Consider the following 16,428-nt stretch of genomic DNA (forward strand, 5'->3'; position numbering starts at 1 on the left):
CCCTACAACAAAGTTCTCAGTAATAATACTTTTGAACAGATAGCAATAGGTTTTGTTTTCTTTTGTACAAGAATCTAACGTATTATAAGGGTGATACAGCTCGAAGGTGGCACTAACTACAATAGATAACTCCTAATGTCGGTCCAAGAACGCCTAATGTATTGTTATGCAACTTAACGTACAAAAATAAGGCAATTGGCTTACCACTCTGTCCAAGATCGGTCCTACCTCCACCTGCCTTCCTGCACGAGTCAACTGGTCGTACGCCGTGTCTTCATCGTTGGAGGACTCGATGTCGGCGTAGTCAGCTTTGGTCCACTGTACCCTCAGCCTGCAACGTGTCGCATGCTGGTACCAAGCTTGGTACCGCCTGAACTCATGGTTCGTGTGCGGCTCATTGTTGTCGTCCATGTTGTCGTGCATCTCCTCCCATTCATCAATGAAGGACTGGTGGTGCCTCTCCCAGTCAAAAATCTTCTTGTTCCTCTGACGATCCAACCTGCACGTATGTCATCGTTACTTGAATCCATGTACATGTCACCATATTAATAGAAATGGACCATCATCATGAGACATTTAAAATATCAAAACACTTACTTGTGTAAGTCAACGCTAGTCGAGAACAGAGCCATAGGTCAAAGCTGTCTCACTCCAAATTGACATGCAACCCTATCTGACAGGTGGAACTCGACAGCATAAAAGCAGATTAGAGGGCACCTCATCCTATAGAAGTCATCATTGGCCCCACAAACGTTGCTCAGCTAAAAAGGAAGTGCGTCCTCTCCACTGTATGGCTCCCACTCCACCTGCAACATGTGCAAACAAGATGTTAGATGGTATACTAATCCTTTTCAAACCAGCATGGGAAATAAAATTTACTTACACTAGACGTCGTCAACGTGTCTAGCTCGTTGGTGAACTCAATGTACACCCGGTCTAACCTCACATATGGAACCCTGGCCTGGTCCCAAAGGTATGCCCATGTCGGCTACCATCTTGGAGGCTGACCTTGGAACCACTCACGACGAGCCAGAACCTCAAGATGGCCAACTAGAAGACGAGCCCACATCCACAGCTATAACAGGTACACGCATCCACCAAGTAACGTGTTGGACGAAGACCGATGACACCCCTCGCACAGCTGTTGGTATAGAAAACACAAGATTGCAGAGCCCCAGCTGTAGTGACCCGCCTGGTCCTAATCACTGAGGCAGTGGATCCACATCCAGGACGCACTGTCACCCATGGAGTTAGGGAAGAGAATGTAAGCAAACAGGTGTAGGATCCACACCCTGCAGTAGTACCCAACTGTCTCCTCATCTGCCTCCTCAAGGCACTGTGCGAACTCTTCCCGTAGCTAAGAGATGGGAACTCCAGAAGTGCGAGCCACTTGCTCGCCAAGCTCACGCCCAAGGAAGGCCTCCACTCGTGCTCTCTAGCCCTCTGACCTGCACTGCCCGGTGACTGGGTTGTCGTGAATCCTTAAGCCTAGCATCTTCTGACAGTCCCGGAGCGTGACTGTCATCTCCCCGAAAGATAGGTGGAAGTTGTGAGTCTCCGGCCGCCACCTATATTTAAGACAAAGCAATATTAATTGTCAAAAAGCCAATCGCATGAACAAATGGCCATGAATGGAGGCAACGATTCAATTTAATACCTATCAACCAACGTAGTTATGGCTGTTGAGTTGAACTTGGGCAACCCACGACGAACCTAAAAAGAGATGACATCTAGGCCAGCTCTTTGTAGGAAAGGAGTGTACCTATCATCGTACCGCATGTCCAAGAACCCACTATGGGTTCTAGGACAAAGGAGCGGAAGGTCCTGCATCGAATAAAACAGTCTCATGTTACTTCACGAACACATGTACGCTCACCAAATTTTGAACAAAACTTATAGATTATTACCTGCCCCAGCGCTATGAGACGTCCTCGGTGGGTCGTCTCGTACGTCGGGTCGAGCAGGTGGAATTGTTCCATCCTACAAAAAAAGTGAATGAATTCGAATTTCAATATACAATGAAACATGAACTTAGAAATGTATAAGTAATTGCCACAAATACAAGCATAAAAAGAGACATGCGTAATTAATTAAATGAAGACGACAAATATAAAATAATAAAATGAACCAATAGTCGCACCTCACTAATCTACCAATGGAAACTTCGTGAATTGTGGCCAAGTCTACCACACTTACCGCACTCGTACTACTCGGGATCAGTAATAAATGGAGTTCCTCTCCCACGCCTCGTTCTTCCAGGTATCTAATCCATAACCATCCTGTGTCTCGTCCTCTGCCTTGATCCACGCTTGTTCCAACGGTAAGCTGGATCCGCAATGTACTTTGGCCCATCATATGGAGGCCACTCTCCAGGGTCCCAGAAAGGCACGAAGCGGGGGCTCCATGTGTGCACAAGCGTGTCAACACTAAACTTGTGAGGTATCCTCCTCTCGATATTATAGTTGCGATGCCTAGCTGCTGCTGCCAAATGAGAACATAGAAAGTGGTACTGCCTTGGTTTACCACAAGTGCACTTAAAATCTTGGAGGACAACCACATGCATCCTTGACTCTCGGACCTCGCCGTCGGACGTTGTACCGCCCCTATGCTCGACCTGATAAGTCCCTATGGCGTGGTCAAAGCATGTAACCTCATGTGTGCTAGCCCTTTCTCTTGCCTTCTCTAGGTGTGCCTTTGGTTTTGGAGCCCATATCTCTCCATCACTCCGCAACTGCAATGCATGAGCGTGTCTATCGTTGAACCAGGCAACAAGCTCATAGAAGGTGAATTGAACGATTGCATTCATGGGCATACCATGTATCCCTAATAGCAACTTATTGAATGACTCTGCCATGTTACTGCACTGAAACTCGTACCTCCATCCACCGGCGTTGTGAGCTCTCGTCTATTTCTCTAAATCCCTCATCAAACCTGTGAGCCATTGTCTACCTTCTACATTTGATGCGGTTCTGACCTACTGAAAGATCCTAATATGGCTAGAGGGGGGTGAATTGCCTATTTAAAAATCTACAAATCAACTAGAGCAATTTGATTAGTATGACAAACAGCGAAATGCACACTTGCTCTAGCTCTACAAAGGTTGCAAGCCACCTATCCAACAAATCTAGTTGCAATGATAGCTAGACACACAACTTGCTATAATACTACTCACTAAGAGCTCTCAATCTTTCTACTCTAAAGAGCTCCACTAAGCAAACATAAATAGCAAATCAAGCTCTCAAATCTAATTACAATAAAGAGCTTGCTACAACTAGTTTGCAAGAATATAAACGAGTGAGTGGGATGGTTATACCGTCGTGTAGAGGAATGAACCAATCACAAGATGAATATGAAACCAATCACTGGGAGAATATCAAATGGCAAGAGACAACCGATTTTTCTCCTGAGGTTCACGTGCTTGCCAACACGCTAGTCCCCGTTGTGTCGACCAACACTTGGTGGTTCGGCGGCTAAGAGGTGTTTCACAAACCTCGTCCACACGATTGGACACCGTAAGAACCTACCCACAAGTGAGGTAATACAATGACACGAGCAATTTACTAGAGTTACCTTTCGGCACTCCGCCTAGGAAGGTACAACTCCCCTCATAATCACCGGAGACAGCCACGAACAATCACCAACTCGTGCCAATCCTCCACCGCTGCACCAAGCCGTCTAGGTGGTGGCAACCACCAAGAGTAACAAGCGAAATCCATAGCGCAACATGAATACCAAGTGCCTCTAGATGCAATCACTCAAGCAATGCACTTGGATTCTCTCCCAATCTCACAATGATGATGGATCAATGATGGAGATGAGTGGGAGGGCTTTGGCTAAGCTCACAAGGTTGCTATGTCAATGAGAATATGCAAGAGAGTGAGCTAGAACCGGCCATGGGGCTTAAATAGAAGCCCCCACAAAATAGAGCCGTTGTGCCCCTTCACTGGGTACTGATCGGGGTGATCGGACACTCCGGTCCAGTTGACCGGACGCTGGATCCAGCGTCCGGTCGCCCGATGTAAGCCACATGTCATTCTGAGTTAAACCTGAGCCGCCAGATCTCAATGGCTATTAACTGACCGGACGCTCCGGCACAAGTGATCGGACGCTCAGACCCCAGTGTTCGGTTGTTTCCAGTAAGCTCCCAAAACCGTCTTTTGCCGACCGGACGCGTCCGGTCACGCTTGACCGGACATAGACCAGCGTCCGGTGCTTAACCCTAGTCACTGTGCCATCCGACAACTCGATCGGACGTAGCCCTTCAGCGTCCGGTCGCTGGGTGATCCAGCGTCCGGTTAGTTGACCGACGCTAGTATCTTTGCGGCCAACTCCATTTCACTTCAAACTTCTTCACCCTTGCTCATGTGTGCCAACCACCAAGTGTATCACCTTGTGCACATGTGTTAGCATATTTTCACAAATATTTTCAAGGGTGTTAGCACTCCACTAGATTCTAAATGCATATGCAATGAATTAGAGCATCTAGTGGCACTTTGATAACCGCATTTTGATACGAGTTTCACTCCTCTTAATAGTACGGCTATCTATCCTAAATGTGATCACACTCACTAAGTGTCTTGATCACTAAAACAAAATGGCTCCTACATTTTATACCTTTGCCTTGAGCCTTTTGTTTTTCTCTTTCTTCTTTTCCAAGTTCAAGCATTTGATCATCACCAATGTCATGATCTTCGTCATTGCTTCATCACTTAGAGTAGTGCTACCTATCTCATGATTATCTTGATAAACTAGGTTAGCACTTAGGGTTTCATCAATTAACCAAAACCAAACTAGAGCTTTCACCTGCTCCAACTTTTCCTTAAAGTACTTGTCCTCAAGCTGTCAAGCAGCCTCCTGAAACAGATCAAAGTTACCCTTGACACCATCCTTCCGGAGTAGATTCTCGGTAAGGTGCCAAGTACACCAACGATGGTGTAAAGGTGCATACCCCTCTATCTGCTCTCGCACGGCATTAAGTATGCCCTGATGCCTATCAGATATGACGCTAACCTCCCTGCCAAGCCCAACCATGTGTATCCAGACTAGCCTCAAGAACCACCCCCAACTGTCATTGTTCTCCTTCTCAACCAAAGCAAATGCCAAAGGAACCAACTTGTTGTTCGCGTCATAGGATATGGCTATAAGAAGTGTGCCCTGGTATTTGCCAATCAAGAACGTACCATCAATAGAGAAGACGGGACGACACTGCCTAAAGGCCTCGACACACTGAGGGAAGCACCAGAAAGCACGGAAGAATATCTGCCTCCCATCCTTCCATGCATTTAGTTTTGGGATGTACTCATAATGCATGCCTGGATTTACCGTTTTGATTGCATTGAAAAGAACTGGCAGTTGCTCATACCCATCCTCCTAGTCCCCATATATCATCTTACACGCTCGCTGCTTAGCCCTCCATGCTTTACCATAAGTTATCACATAACCTCCATACAACGCCTCAACGGTCCTGATAATTATTCTCACCTTCATGTTGGGTTCTCCCTGCAAAATTCTCATCAACCGCTTGGCAATAAGGGTAGATGTCAACTGCCGATGCCTCAGTGTCAGCTCATGGTTAGCACAATTATGTGGCCCGACAACTTTTGTGATCTTCTATTTTTTGGTTACCTGTTGCTTCCTTGCACAAATCCTCCATGGACAGCGTTCCTTGTCACATATAACTATATAACGGCGCTCCATATATGAATGCAATACCTTGTAAGGTCTCTTTCGTATCACTGCAAAAGCCTGCAACCACCTCTTCAAAGCAGAGAGGTCATTGAACACCCTCCTATTCTCAATTACCATGTTAGGACCGGCCTCAGGAGCTTCTAGGAGCTCATCATCATGTCCTTCTGCAAACGCCTGATCGGAATGAGCAAGATCGCTGAACTCATGAACTCTAGGATCACGGTGGCCGGGAAAGATACGCCTCATCATCTCAACATCACTCTCCGTCAGCTCTCCAACAAGGCGATCATCATCAGAATCAAGAGCCCTAGCCATCTCATATGGCTCTGATTCATGCATAATTTCAACACTATTAGAGCCACGGAATCCATCTCCAAAGTTCACTTGCGCAGCAACAGGGGGCACATCCACATTCTTAGGAATGTCTCCTGCAAGATAAGTAGAGAAAGGAGGAAAGAATGAAAGAAATAGATGTAAGGAATGGGGTAAGCTCCCAAAAACCATGCGGTTAAGACACTTACTCGGATGATTCTATATCAAAGGAATCTCATAAGGAGGATTTGCCATAGAAACATGAGTCTGACAACCATCTCCAACTACCGCGTTCGGGGCAGATTGAGCATCAGGAACCGTAGGTGCAATCTCCACATACAGATAAGGTTCAGGAATAGGAGGGTCGATGTGTGCCTGCTAATCCATTGCTGGGGTAAACCCATGAGGGATGGGATCAACTAACACCCGACGCACAACCACGTCCAAACATTGCAGCTGGCTCTTCATAGCTGATCTCACATAGTTCTCCTAGTGTTCCGCACAACCAATTGAGATCATTCGCCTAAAGATATTGGGAGGACAACCTAGGTGCAGTACACCATCAACTGTAATGCCATCATCTCCAAGGCAATGCAGCTCCTCCCGAGCCCTTGCAACCATCTCACTAAATGAAGGCCTATCATTGAATAGTACAGGCACGCTTTGTATGTCAACAAACTCAACATATCCACAGCGATCGCTTTCAACGGTGCCTCCATGATATATGGTCACTAGGTTGTCCATCTAGTTCAAACACGTAACGAAACACATGTTCTTTAGTCCAAACTAGACGATAGATAGTACCTAACAAGTACTTTTTAACTACAAACTAAGTAAATAAGATAATAACTATGTATATATATACAGTATACTCACTAAGTAGCTAGATCATATTTAGTTAACTAAATATGTAACTACATATCTAAGTAGCTATCTAACTATATCTATGTACCTATGTATTTATGTTTCTATATATCTACATATATATCTCACTAGATCACATTAACTAGTAAATAACAAATGCGAACTAAATGCGTACATTGCATATTCATAATTTTTATCTTTTCAACGACTGATCCGCGGACGTCGATGGAGTCGCAGCGAACGATGGGCGTGGGTCAAGCCGACGATCCAGGCCGGCGGTGGCACGCCCAGCCGCTACAGGTGGCGGGGTCGGCGGTGGCGCGGCCGACGACAGCGGTGGCGCGTGGCGGGCGCGGGATGCCCGAGGCTCCGCGCGGCGAGTCTGGCTCGACGGGCGCGGCGAGGCCGACGGTGGAGGGCGGCAAGGCGGGGCGAGGCCAAGGCGAGGAGAGGGCGCGGCGTGGGAGCAGGAACCGGTGAGGGGGACGGGGCTCAGGCGGAGGGCAATGGCCGTGGCGCGGCGGCGGCGGCGAGGCGCGGGACGGCGGCGGTGGCGCTAGGCGGCCTCGGGGCGCAGGCACGGGCGCGGTGGCGCGGGCTCGGTGGCGCGGGCACGCGAGCACGCCACCGAGGCACGCCACCGAGCCCGCGCGGTGGCGCGGGCGCGGCGGTGGGGGCGGCGGCGGGCCGACAGTGGCGCGGTGGCGCGGCCGCGGGCGTGGCGCGGACGCGGGCGCGGTGTGGGCTCGGTGGCACGGGTGCGGCGGTGGGGCGGCGCGGGCGAGGGCAGCCATTGGAGGCAGCGGCGGCGGGCGCTGGCGCGGACGGCGGTGGCAGCGACGAACCTCGGCTCGGCTCTGCCCGGGCGAGAGAGGAAGAGGAAGAGACGAAGAGAGGCGCGGGGCATAGGTAGGCGCCGAGCTCGGCGCCAAGATTTACGGCGCCGAGCCCTCTGCCATGTCATACACCGAGCCCAGGACCTCGGCGCCAGGGACGCCGAGACGTGTATCTCGGCGCCAACATCAATGACCCCGAGGTAAGGGTCTATTTTCTGAATTCTTTCTGCCAGGAGTCTATTTGTGAGAAACTTAAAAAAAAATAAAAAGAGCTAAATTATAAAAAATTCGGACCCGGCCCTCCACCCCGCGCGCACGCCCAAAACGTGTGGACGCACCCAACAGATCCAAACGGGTACCCCCAAGCCCCGCGGCCGCGGGATTGATCTGATTCCCCAGGTCCCGTGTACGGTTCCGTTCACCTCACCGGCCCACACTACCCGAATCTTTATAAATCCCGTTCCCACGCGGAGAAAACCAACGGCACACGGCGCCGCCGACCCATCATCCGTCCGTCCGTCCACAACCACAACGAGCCAGCAACAACACCACGCACGCAACGCAACACAGCGATCGTGTCGAGCAGAGGAGGTGAGTTGAGTCGACGGGGCATGGAGTTCCACCACCGCTACCACAGCAGCAGCGGCATCCACGCGGCGGGGCCGCCGACGGTGGCGGCCGCGGCTGCGCGGCCATGGAGCAAGGCGGAGGACAAGGTGTTCGAGACCGCGCTGGTGATGTGGCCCGAGCACGCGCCCGACCGCTGGGCGCTCGTCGCGGCGCAGCTCCCCGGCCGCACGCCGCGGGAGGCCTGGGAGCACTACGAGGCGCTCGTCGCCGACGTCGACCTCATCGAGCGCGGCGCGGTCGATGTGCCCAGCTGTTGGGACGCCGACGACGCCGACCAAGTCCAGGGCGGGCCCGGCCGCCGCGCCGGCGGTACTGACCGGGCGCGCCGCGAGGGCCGGCGCCCCGGGATACCCTGGAGCGAGGAAGAGCACAGGTAATTACTTCCGAGTTCCGATCTCAGCTCGTCCGCGGCGAGGCGTGGTTCCATGGAATTGATTTTAGGGTATTCTAGACATCACCTTCCCGCATTGGCTTGTCGAGCGGAGAAGCCTAGGAGTTCTTCCCAGCTGGCGCGTGGGTCCCAGTCGCCAGCCACACGTCGCAGACAGTTTTTTTCCTCCTTGTTGAAAATTAACGCGTCTTTTTCGCTGCGTTACGTTGCGTCTTTGCAGGCTGTTTCTTCAAGGGCTGGAGAAGTACGGCCGCGGGGACTGGCGTAACATCTCGCGCTTCTCGGTGCGGACGCGGACGCCGACGCAGGTGGCCAGCCACGCGCAGAAGTACTTCAACCGGCAGCTCAACCCGGCCAGCCGGGACTCCAAGCGCAAGAGCATCCACGACATCACCACCCCTTGACCTGGCCGCCGACGGCGACGCGCGCTCCCGGCCCTGCTTTGATCAAATCGCGACAGCCACTCATCTCAGGATCAGCATAGAAGAAACAAGTAGCCAAGTAGGACCACTAGTTCCATGACATGTACATTACGCTGCTAGTTGTTTATACTAATCTTAAATTAGAGCTAATCCTTAGCTAGTTGCCATGGGTCTATGCTTTGCCGCTGACGACTGGACGATCTGAGAAACAGAGGCAGTGAGTTCCAGTCAGCTGCTAGCACTGTAGCACATGGTTTAGGCTTACTCGTAGTCAGGTAAAATAGAATTAGGAGTTGAAACATCTAATGGAGTCTGACGTGGCAACGTCGTGTCGAGTTTAGGCGGATGCAGATCAATGCACGAGTCACTGTTAGTATATGGTTTCATCGATGGTGGTTTTATTATAGTTTTATATATATGCCGGCGTGCGGTGTCGAAGGTGGACTGGATAAACTTGCACAGTTGTTGTTCGGGGGCGTTCCTTCCAAAGGAAACAGGCGATGCACACGCAGGTGGCCAACATGTGTCACAAGTGCTTGGAGCTCGCGGTAGCTCGGTCGATGACGACGAGACGGGCGGCGGGGCTCCAGGGCTTGAACGGCACGTGGTTAGCTACTTCACGACACTTGTCAATGCCCAACTCTCGTGCTTCTATTTTGTCTTAAGCCCACCGCCATGCACTGAACCTAGTACATCACAAGTAGCAGAAGTTTCTTTGTCATCGTCATCATCCATTCATGCTCGACAACTTATGTCAAACGCTTGCAGCATAAACAACTTATGCCACAAGCTTGCAGAATAAATTTACGCTCTTGGAACAGAGACTAGACGCACAGTTGATAATTTCTTCTTTGTTGGTAAAAAATGCTGTATAAGTGACTGTTTTGTCATAATAATCAAGTTACAAGGTCACCAAAACTACTCACTCTGTAGCATGTATCCCATTGACCTGGTTCAAGTAATCTCTAATTAACTACAGACGCTCAGAAAACAGAAACAGGAGTACATAAATTAAAACTCAGCCAAAATGAGATGCTACAAAATTGAATAACAGTAGCAAAACGATGCGGTACAGAACATGGAACAAAAAGATTTACAAATGTTTCTGTGAAACTTCTACCTAGGCTCCCTCAGAATCCAAGAAAGCAGATCATAATAACAGCACAAACGCTGCAGTCAATCAACAGAGCACCTAGGGCTTTCTGTAGCAGCAACCCGATCTCTAGCATCTGCCCTAAGCTATCAGCAGAACCCAGATTGGTGCCAACCGGTCTGCTTCTCACATTGGGGTCCTTGTTCTCCATCAACAATGTGAAGACAATGGTGATGTTGGTTATAATGAGAAATAGAAGTGGCCTTGTACCAACTAATACTCTGGTGATCGCGCCACCAATGTCCAGGCCCCAGTTTGAAAGAACCACCATGAAAGCAATGGCGACAGATGCGAAGAAACGGTTACTCTCAGTCGCGGATATGGCCTTGATTATCTCCTGTGGCGTGAAGTCTAAAAGTTCCTTCAGAGTTTCCACAGACCAACCTGAATTGTCCGCTTGGCTCGACTGGCTTGGAGGTGCAGATCTGCGTCTCATTTCCACTTCTCTGCTAGGTTGGACACTTGCCACTCCATCATGACTAGTATTCTTACTAACTCCATCATGACTAGTATTCTTACTAACTCCAACATGACTTGTATTCTTACTAACTCCATCATGGCTTGTATTCTTACTAACAGTTTCCTGATCATGAGTAGGCAATGGCGTTTGATTTACTGGCTGAATTTCAGGGACTGCACTGCCCGTTTTAAATTTGCGGAAAAGTTCATCTTCATAGCTCAATGTACTAGCCTTGATTTCTCGGCGACCATCAGCTCGTTGAAATTCAGGTACCAGATCATCATAGCTTAAGGTTCTAGCCTTGACTCCTTGGCGAGTACCAGGACGTTGAAATTCAGGTACCAGATCGCTAGGTTCTGACTTCTGCGACTGATTTCTGTCGCTGAACTTCTCATCATCAGTGCCACCTTCAAACTCTGAACGAAGCGGTGAATCTGCAGAACAGCGTACGATTCTAATCAACCATCAATATTTACTTAGCACTTCAGTAATATGATTAAATTTCATCGCTCAAGAACATGATAAACAAATAAATTTTAGGGCAACTGAAACGTGGATACATACAGGTGACAAGTTATGTTATGATAGGTATATTACAAGAATGGACAGGGAAAATCAAAAGAAAATTATCTAAGGGGCCGTTTGGATCCCTTCATTTTGGAGGAATTGAAATCTACATAATGAATTAGGCTATTTGGCTTGGAATTTGACATTCCATAACATTCCCAAGCTCACAAATAAGTCTACCTCAAATTCATAGGATGGGAGATGGAAATGGATTCTATAGATCACTATGCTATAATTCTATTCTCCAATTTATAGCGCACTCTTCAACTCACTTCCCTACAATAGAAATGCAACATATAAGTATGTCCCTTGTATGCCTAACAATAAATATACAAATATATTCCATATACAACTATATTAGCTTAATTAATCTATGCCTAAATTGTAATTATTAGAATGAATTCAATTCCAAGGATCCAAACGGGCCCTAATCAGTAAAGGATGTCCATTTTTGGAATTTATATGTACCAGGTAAAACCCAGAGTGGCTGATCAAAATGGAAGTTACCAAGTGTCAACACTCCCTAAATGACTGCCTAATAACTTATATAAATCCCTGGGGCAATACAGGCAGCCATGAGGAATACAACCTTGCCTTATTTTCTCTGTGGCAATTTCCCAACAAGCATATGTCTGACTTCATTGTCACTCAATGTGCTGACACAACTAGACAGATTTTCAAGCTATGCATCATCTGATCCAAAATAATATACATCAAAAGTTTGCTCAATTTCATATGTTGGTCGCAAAGGCTTTTAGACATCTAAATACATCAAGATGTTATTTCTGCACAGAAGTTTCTGAAAAAAAAGAAGATTAGCCAAAGCACATCACCCATGACAACTTCTAATAATTAAAAAAGAAAATAACAGCAAACTGTGAGTCCATAAGGCAGCTCCAGCCGTGACTGAACATGAGCAGTAGTCAAAGATTGACTGTTTTGTGAAGTGCAGACTGAGATCACTTGGTTGGAGGTGCTCGCAGTGCAGCTTCTGTAATGATGTGATAAAAGTAATTTTCTGCTAAAATTCCACATGCTTCTTGATATGATGAACTGACCTCTCACCATGTAATAAGCAGTCTAATGGCTAGGCAAATGGTTCACAGAAAAAAAAAATTGAACGAACCGGTATGGGTCCCAGTTTCAATGAATAGAGAAGAAGTAAACAGTTCACAGCAATGCAATGACAACTTGCTTCAGAATAAGGTGGCACGAAATTACCAAAACTTTTGACTTCAAAGTATCTTTGTCAGTGCCTTTCATCATTCGGTCATGATCCTTGTGCGTTGGACCATTTGCATGCAGGAACAGCTATATCTTCAACCAAGTCTAACCGACACATTCCAATTTGCAAAAATTGTTTATCGGCAGACCAAAACAAAAGTACTTCCCCAAGATCACAGAATGGCTAGAGACATTTCCTTAACCCCCTGGTTTTATTCCTTTTTGCCGTTTGTTTCTTTTTGTTGTTTGTACAAACTACTTCCATATATTAGTATAATCTGTAGGGGCAGGGCATACCACCAGTTTCATTCAAAAAAAAGTGGCACGATATATCAACAAACTTGGCAGCAAACCAGAAGATACACAGGAGCACAGCTACAAAATGCCAATAAATTTTGTTATGACTTATGAGTGTCCCAAACGGCCAACAAACCAAGTTGACTAATATATGGGGTTTTGGAGAATTCCCAGATTGGGTGGCAGTGACTGATATTTAGTGGGGTTTTGGAGAATTCCCAGATTTCTGCTGTCGACATTCTAAGCCACAATTTCCCTTATCACCTTTCCTCCCGACCCGTGATCCAGTAATCCCACAAAACGCAAATGTAACTAAGGCTGCCATCGCTTCCAAATATCATAACTACAGCAGCTACCATGTCTCGTCGGAGAATTCAAAATAAATCGGAGATCTCTACAGGGCATGCATATACTGCAAGCCAGGCCACACGGGTTTGCTAATCAACATACCCACGAATTTGGAGTTCCAGAAGACAGATTCAAATGCCCTAAACTACTACGTGGAGTCTAATTAAATCTGGACTCAGACACGAGAGGAGCTACAATTACAAGAGCCGAGGGCAAAGGCGATTTGGGGATTGCCGGATTCTTTCCCTCGGGTTACCTGGAATCGGGTCGCAGGAGAGGCTGCGCGTCTGGCCGGTGATGAAGGCGAGGCGATCCGATCCCCTTTCCACCAGCCGCCGCCGCCGCGTGCCCGCGCCCTTCTCCATCACCACCCCCTCCTCCGCGCCGGCACGCCCAGGCCACTACTTCCCCTTTGTCTCGACGCCGCCCCCCACCACCTGGCCACCTCTCCTCCTTTTCCTCTTCTCTGCCTAGCTTTCTTTTTTATTTTCTTGCTTATTCTTTTCTTTGTTTGCTTGAAGAGTTAAAAAAAAAAGAGTAAAATGCACCCTGGGTCCTTAAACTTTTAGGGCATTCCCATCTGGGTCCTCAAACTAAAAAAGCGACTATCTAGGTCCTTAAACTTTTAGGGCATTCCCATCTGGGTCCTCAAACTAAAAAAACGACTATCTAGGTCCCTCATCTATTGCCGCCGTGCACCAGAGGTCCAAAACCAGCCACGCAAGCACCAACATCCGATGGTTTGCTACAGTAACAGCGGGTCTGCTACAGTGACAGCGGGTTTGCTACAGTTCCGGTGTTTTGAATTTTCTCTTTTTTTTTTGTTTATTTTCGTTGAATTTTTAAAAAATCATAGTAAATCATAGAAAAATCGTAAAATGAAAAATCTAATTTTATTGGACTCCACATGAGTAGATCTACACAGTGAATATATAATACGGTATGTTTTAGTACAAATTTTTTTGTAGCTTTAGATTAATTGGAAAATCCAATTTTGTCTGTAATTAATTAGAATTTATCTATAACTAAGTTATACATAGTCCAATGAGTACGAAATTTTTACTATAGTTCAAGCATACAATAATTAGCGTACCATAAAAATTTCACCACAATTGTGTTTAGGAAGTTCATCATATACTAGGAAAATCTAATTTTGTCTGTAATTAATTGGTGTCTGCAGCTTCTATGGTCCAATTGTGGTGAAATTTTTATGGTACGCTAATTATTGTATGCTTGAACTATAGTAAAAATTTCGTACTCATTGGACTATGTATAACTTAGTTATAGATAAATTCTAATTAATTACAGACAAAATTGGATTTTCCAATTAATCTAAAGCTACAAAAAAAATTTGTACTAAAACATACCGTATTATATATTCACTGTGTAGATCTACTCATGTGGAGTCCAATAAAATTAGATTTTTTATTTTACGATTTTTCTATGATTTACTATGATTTTTTAAAAATTCAACGAAAATAAACAAAAAAAAGAGAAAATTCAAAACACCGGAACTGTAGCAAACCCGCTGTCACTGTAGCAGACCCGCTGTTACTGTAGCAAACCATCGGATGTTGGTGCTTGCGTGGCTGGTTTTGGACCTCTGGTGCACGGCGGCAATAGATGAGGGACCTAGATAGTCGCTTTTTTAGTTTGAGGACCTAGATGGGAATGCCCTAAAAGTTTAAGGACCTAGATAGTCGCTTTTTTAGTTTGAGGACCCAGATGGGAATGCCCTAAAAGTTTAAGGACCCAGGGTGCATTTTACTAAAAAAAAAAAAAGGTGAGACGAGATGGCTAGATTCTTCTCGCGTTCTCGGAGGCCTGCGAGAGTTTATAACGGGCTAGGCTTCTACAGCCCATGAATATGTTATGACGGGCTAGGCTTCTAAAGCCCAGAATATGTTGGCCCCATATAAGCCCGTGAAATAAGGAATTAAGGATGCCGACGGACGAACAGTGAAGCCGCTTAGAATTTCCACGATAATTTCTTAAAAAAAAAGAATTTCCACGACAAACTTGTGCGCCACATTGCTGCGCTGGCCCGGGCGCCGGGTTAAGAACTTTTTTTTTTGAGGGGCCAGATGAAGAACTCATCACCCAAAATACAAGACTTATTTCTCATTTAGGTACCGTTACCGGCAAATGGTTCAATACCTATTTTTTTATTCTTCATCAATAGCATGATCCAAAAGAGAACTCTTTCTGCAAATGAGTCTCCACGAGAGAGGATAATCATATTTGGGTTGTGTCTCTGCTGCAACCCAAAATATGTCTCGCATATAGGTACTCTACTGAAGGCTGATACAGTACCATCCGAGACCCATTTTTGGTTTGGATGTCCATATGGGTCATCCATTGAAGACAATTACCTGTTTATGGGTCACCTAACCTAATTTCGCCCAAAAAACACGATATGCCCCAACAGTGCACTGAGTCGGAGTCGGATTCGGGCCATGATCTAACCTAATATGAAAGAACTTGACCTTCGCATGCAAACCTATGTCCAGTCGTCGTTGGCGCCACGCTCCCACCACAGGCTCTGCTTGAAGTACTTCAGCCCCTTCAAGATCATCGCCAAGATCGGAGATGTTGCCTACAAACTACAACTGCCTCCGTCTTCCTCCATCCACCCAGTCTTCCAGGTCTCGCTTCTGAAGCTGGCATCTGTGACAGCTCCACTGATTTCCATTGAGCTTCCCGACTCTGACGATGCTCTGGAGGTGCCGGGGCAAGTTCTACAACATCGCCTTCATCCCCGTCGCAATGGCTCTATACCCCAGCTCCTGATCAAGTGGTCAGGCCTCTATGAATGCCTAGCTACATGGGAAGAAGCAGTGGCGGATGTGGGATGCGGGATAAGGGGGGGCTAAAACAACAGAGATGTTGATTTGCACGAAGATTTAACGGTGAAATCAAGCTTTTGCTACAGTAATTAGCATTGAAATCAAGAAATTAGGGGGGGGCTGGAGCCCCCCCAGCCCCCCCTTTGGATCCGCCACTGGGAAGAAGTGGTCGCCATTCAACAAAGCTTCCACGACGCATCGGCATGGGGACATGTAGGATCTCGAGGGGGGGGGGGAGGATGTCAGCACACCTCATGTGAGATACGCAGAAGTCGTGACCAAGCCAAGAAGGGGAATGATGAAGAGGTCCAGGAGCATTCGCATGGCTGGGCCAGAATGGGCCTGTAACATTTGCGCCACCCAACCCAATAGAGTGGAGGATGAGTACGA

At 47.2% G+C, this 16,428-nt stretch overlaps 3 protein-coding genes across 3 annotated transcripts; 1 reads left to right on the forward strand and 2 right to left on the reverse strand.

Annotated features, from left to right (window-relative positions):
- Positions 1-7,118: 7,118 nt before the first annotated feature.
- Positions 7,119-7,658, reverse strand: LOC136455364 (uncharacterized). The gene has a single exon (XM_066455420.1). It carries the CDS (start codon positions 7,656-7,658, stop codon positions 7,119-7,121), a length of 540 nt encoding a protein of 179 aa, XP_066311517.1.
- A 536-nt stretch (positions 7,659-8,194) lies between these two features.
- Positions 8,195-9,772, forward strand: LOC136450800 (transcription factor DIVARICATA-like). The gene is made up of 2 exons (XM_066451417.1): positions 8,195-8,703; positions 8,942-9,772. Exons 1-2 carry the CDS (start codon positions 8,312-8,314, stop codon positions 9,123-9,125), a joined length of 576 nt encoding a protein of 191 aa, XP_066307514.1. The 5' UTR covers positions 8,195-8,311; the 3' UTR covers positions 9,126-9,772.
- Positions 9,773-9,985: 213 nt separating this feature from the next.
- On the reverse strand, positions 9,986-13,671 carry LOC136450799 (uncharacterized). Its single transcript, XM_066451415.1, has 2 exons — positions 13,449-13,671; positions 9,986-11,190 (listed from the first exon to the last, which is right to left on the reverse strand). The coding sequence occupies exons 1-2, from the start codon at positions 13,555-13,557 to the stop codon at positions 10,274-10,276; spliced, it is 1,026 nt and encodes a 341-aa protein (XP_066307512.1). The 5' UTR covers positions 13,558-13,671; the 3' UTR covers positions 9,986-10,273.
- Positions 13,672-16,428: the final 2,757 nt, after the last annotated feature.

The sequence above is a fragment of the Miscanthus floridulus genome, chromosome 5 (assembly GCF_019320115.1).
Source record: "Miscanthus floridulus cultivar M001 chromosome 5, ASM1932011v1, whole genome shotgun sequence".
NCBI classification, from domain to species: Eukaryota; Viridiplantae; Streptophyta; class Magnoliopsida; order Poales; family Poaceae; genus Miscanthus; species Miscanthus floridulus.

Coding starts and splice junctions, on each gene's coding strand:
- LOC136455364 (XM_066455420.1), bottom strand. CDS start 7,658: ATGGCTGCCCTCGCCCGCGCCGCCCCACCGCCGCACCCGTGCCACCGA.
- LOC136450800 (XM_066451417.1), top strand. CDS start 8,312: ATGGAGTTCCACCACCGCTACCACAGCAGCAGCGGCATCCACGCGGCG. Junction 8,704..8,941: donor TGGAGCGAGGAAGAGCACAG/GTAATTACTTCC, acceptor GCGTCTTTGCAG/GCTGTTTCTTCAAGGGCTGG.
- LOC136450799 (XM_066451415.1), bottom strand. CDS start 13,557: ATGGAGAAGGGCGCGGGCACGCGGCGGCGGCGGCTGGTGGAAAGGGGA. Junction 11,191..13,448: donor CTCCTGCGACCCGATTCCAG/GTAACCCGAGGG, acceptor GCTGTTCTGCAG/ATTCACCGCTTCGTTCAGAG.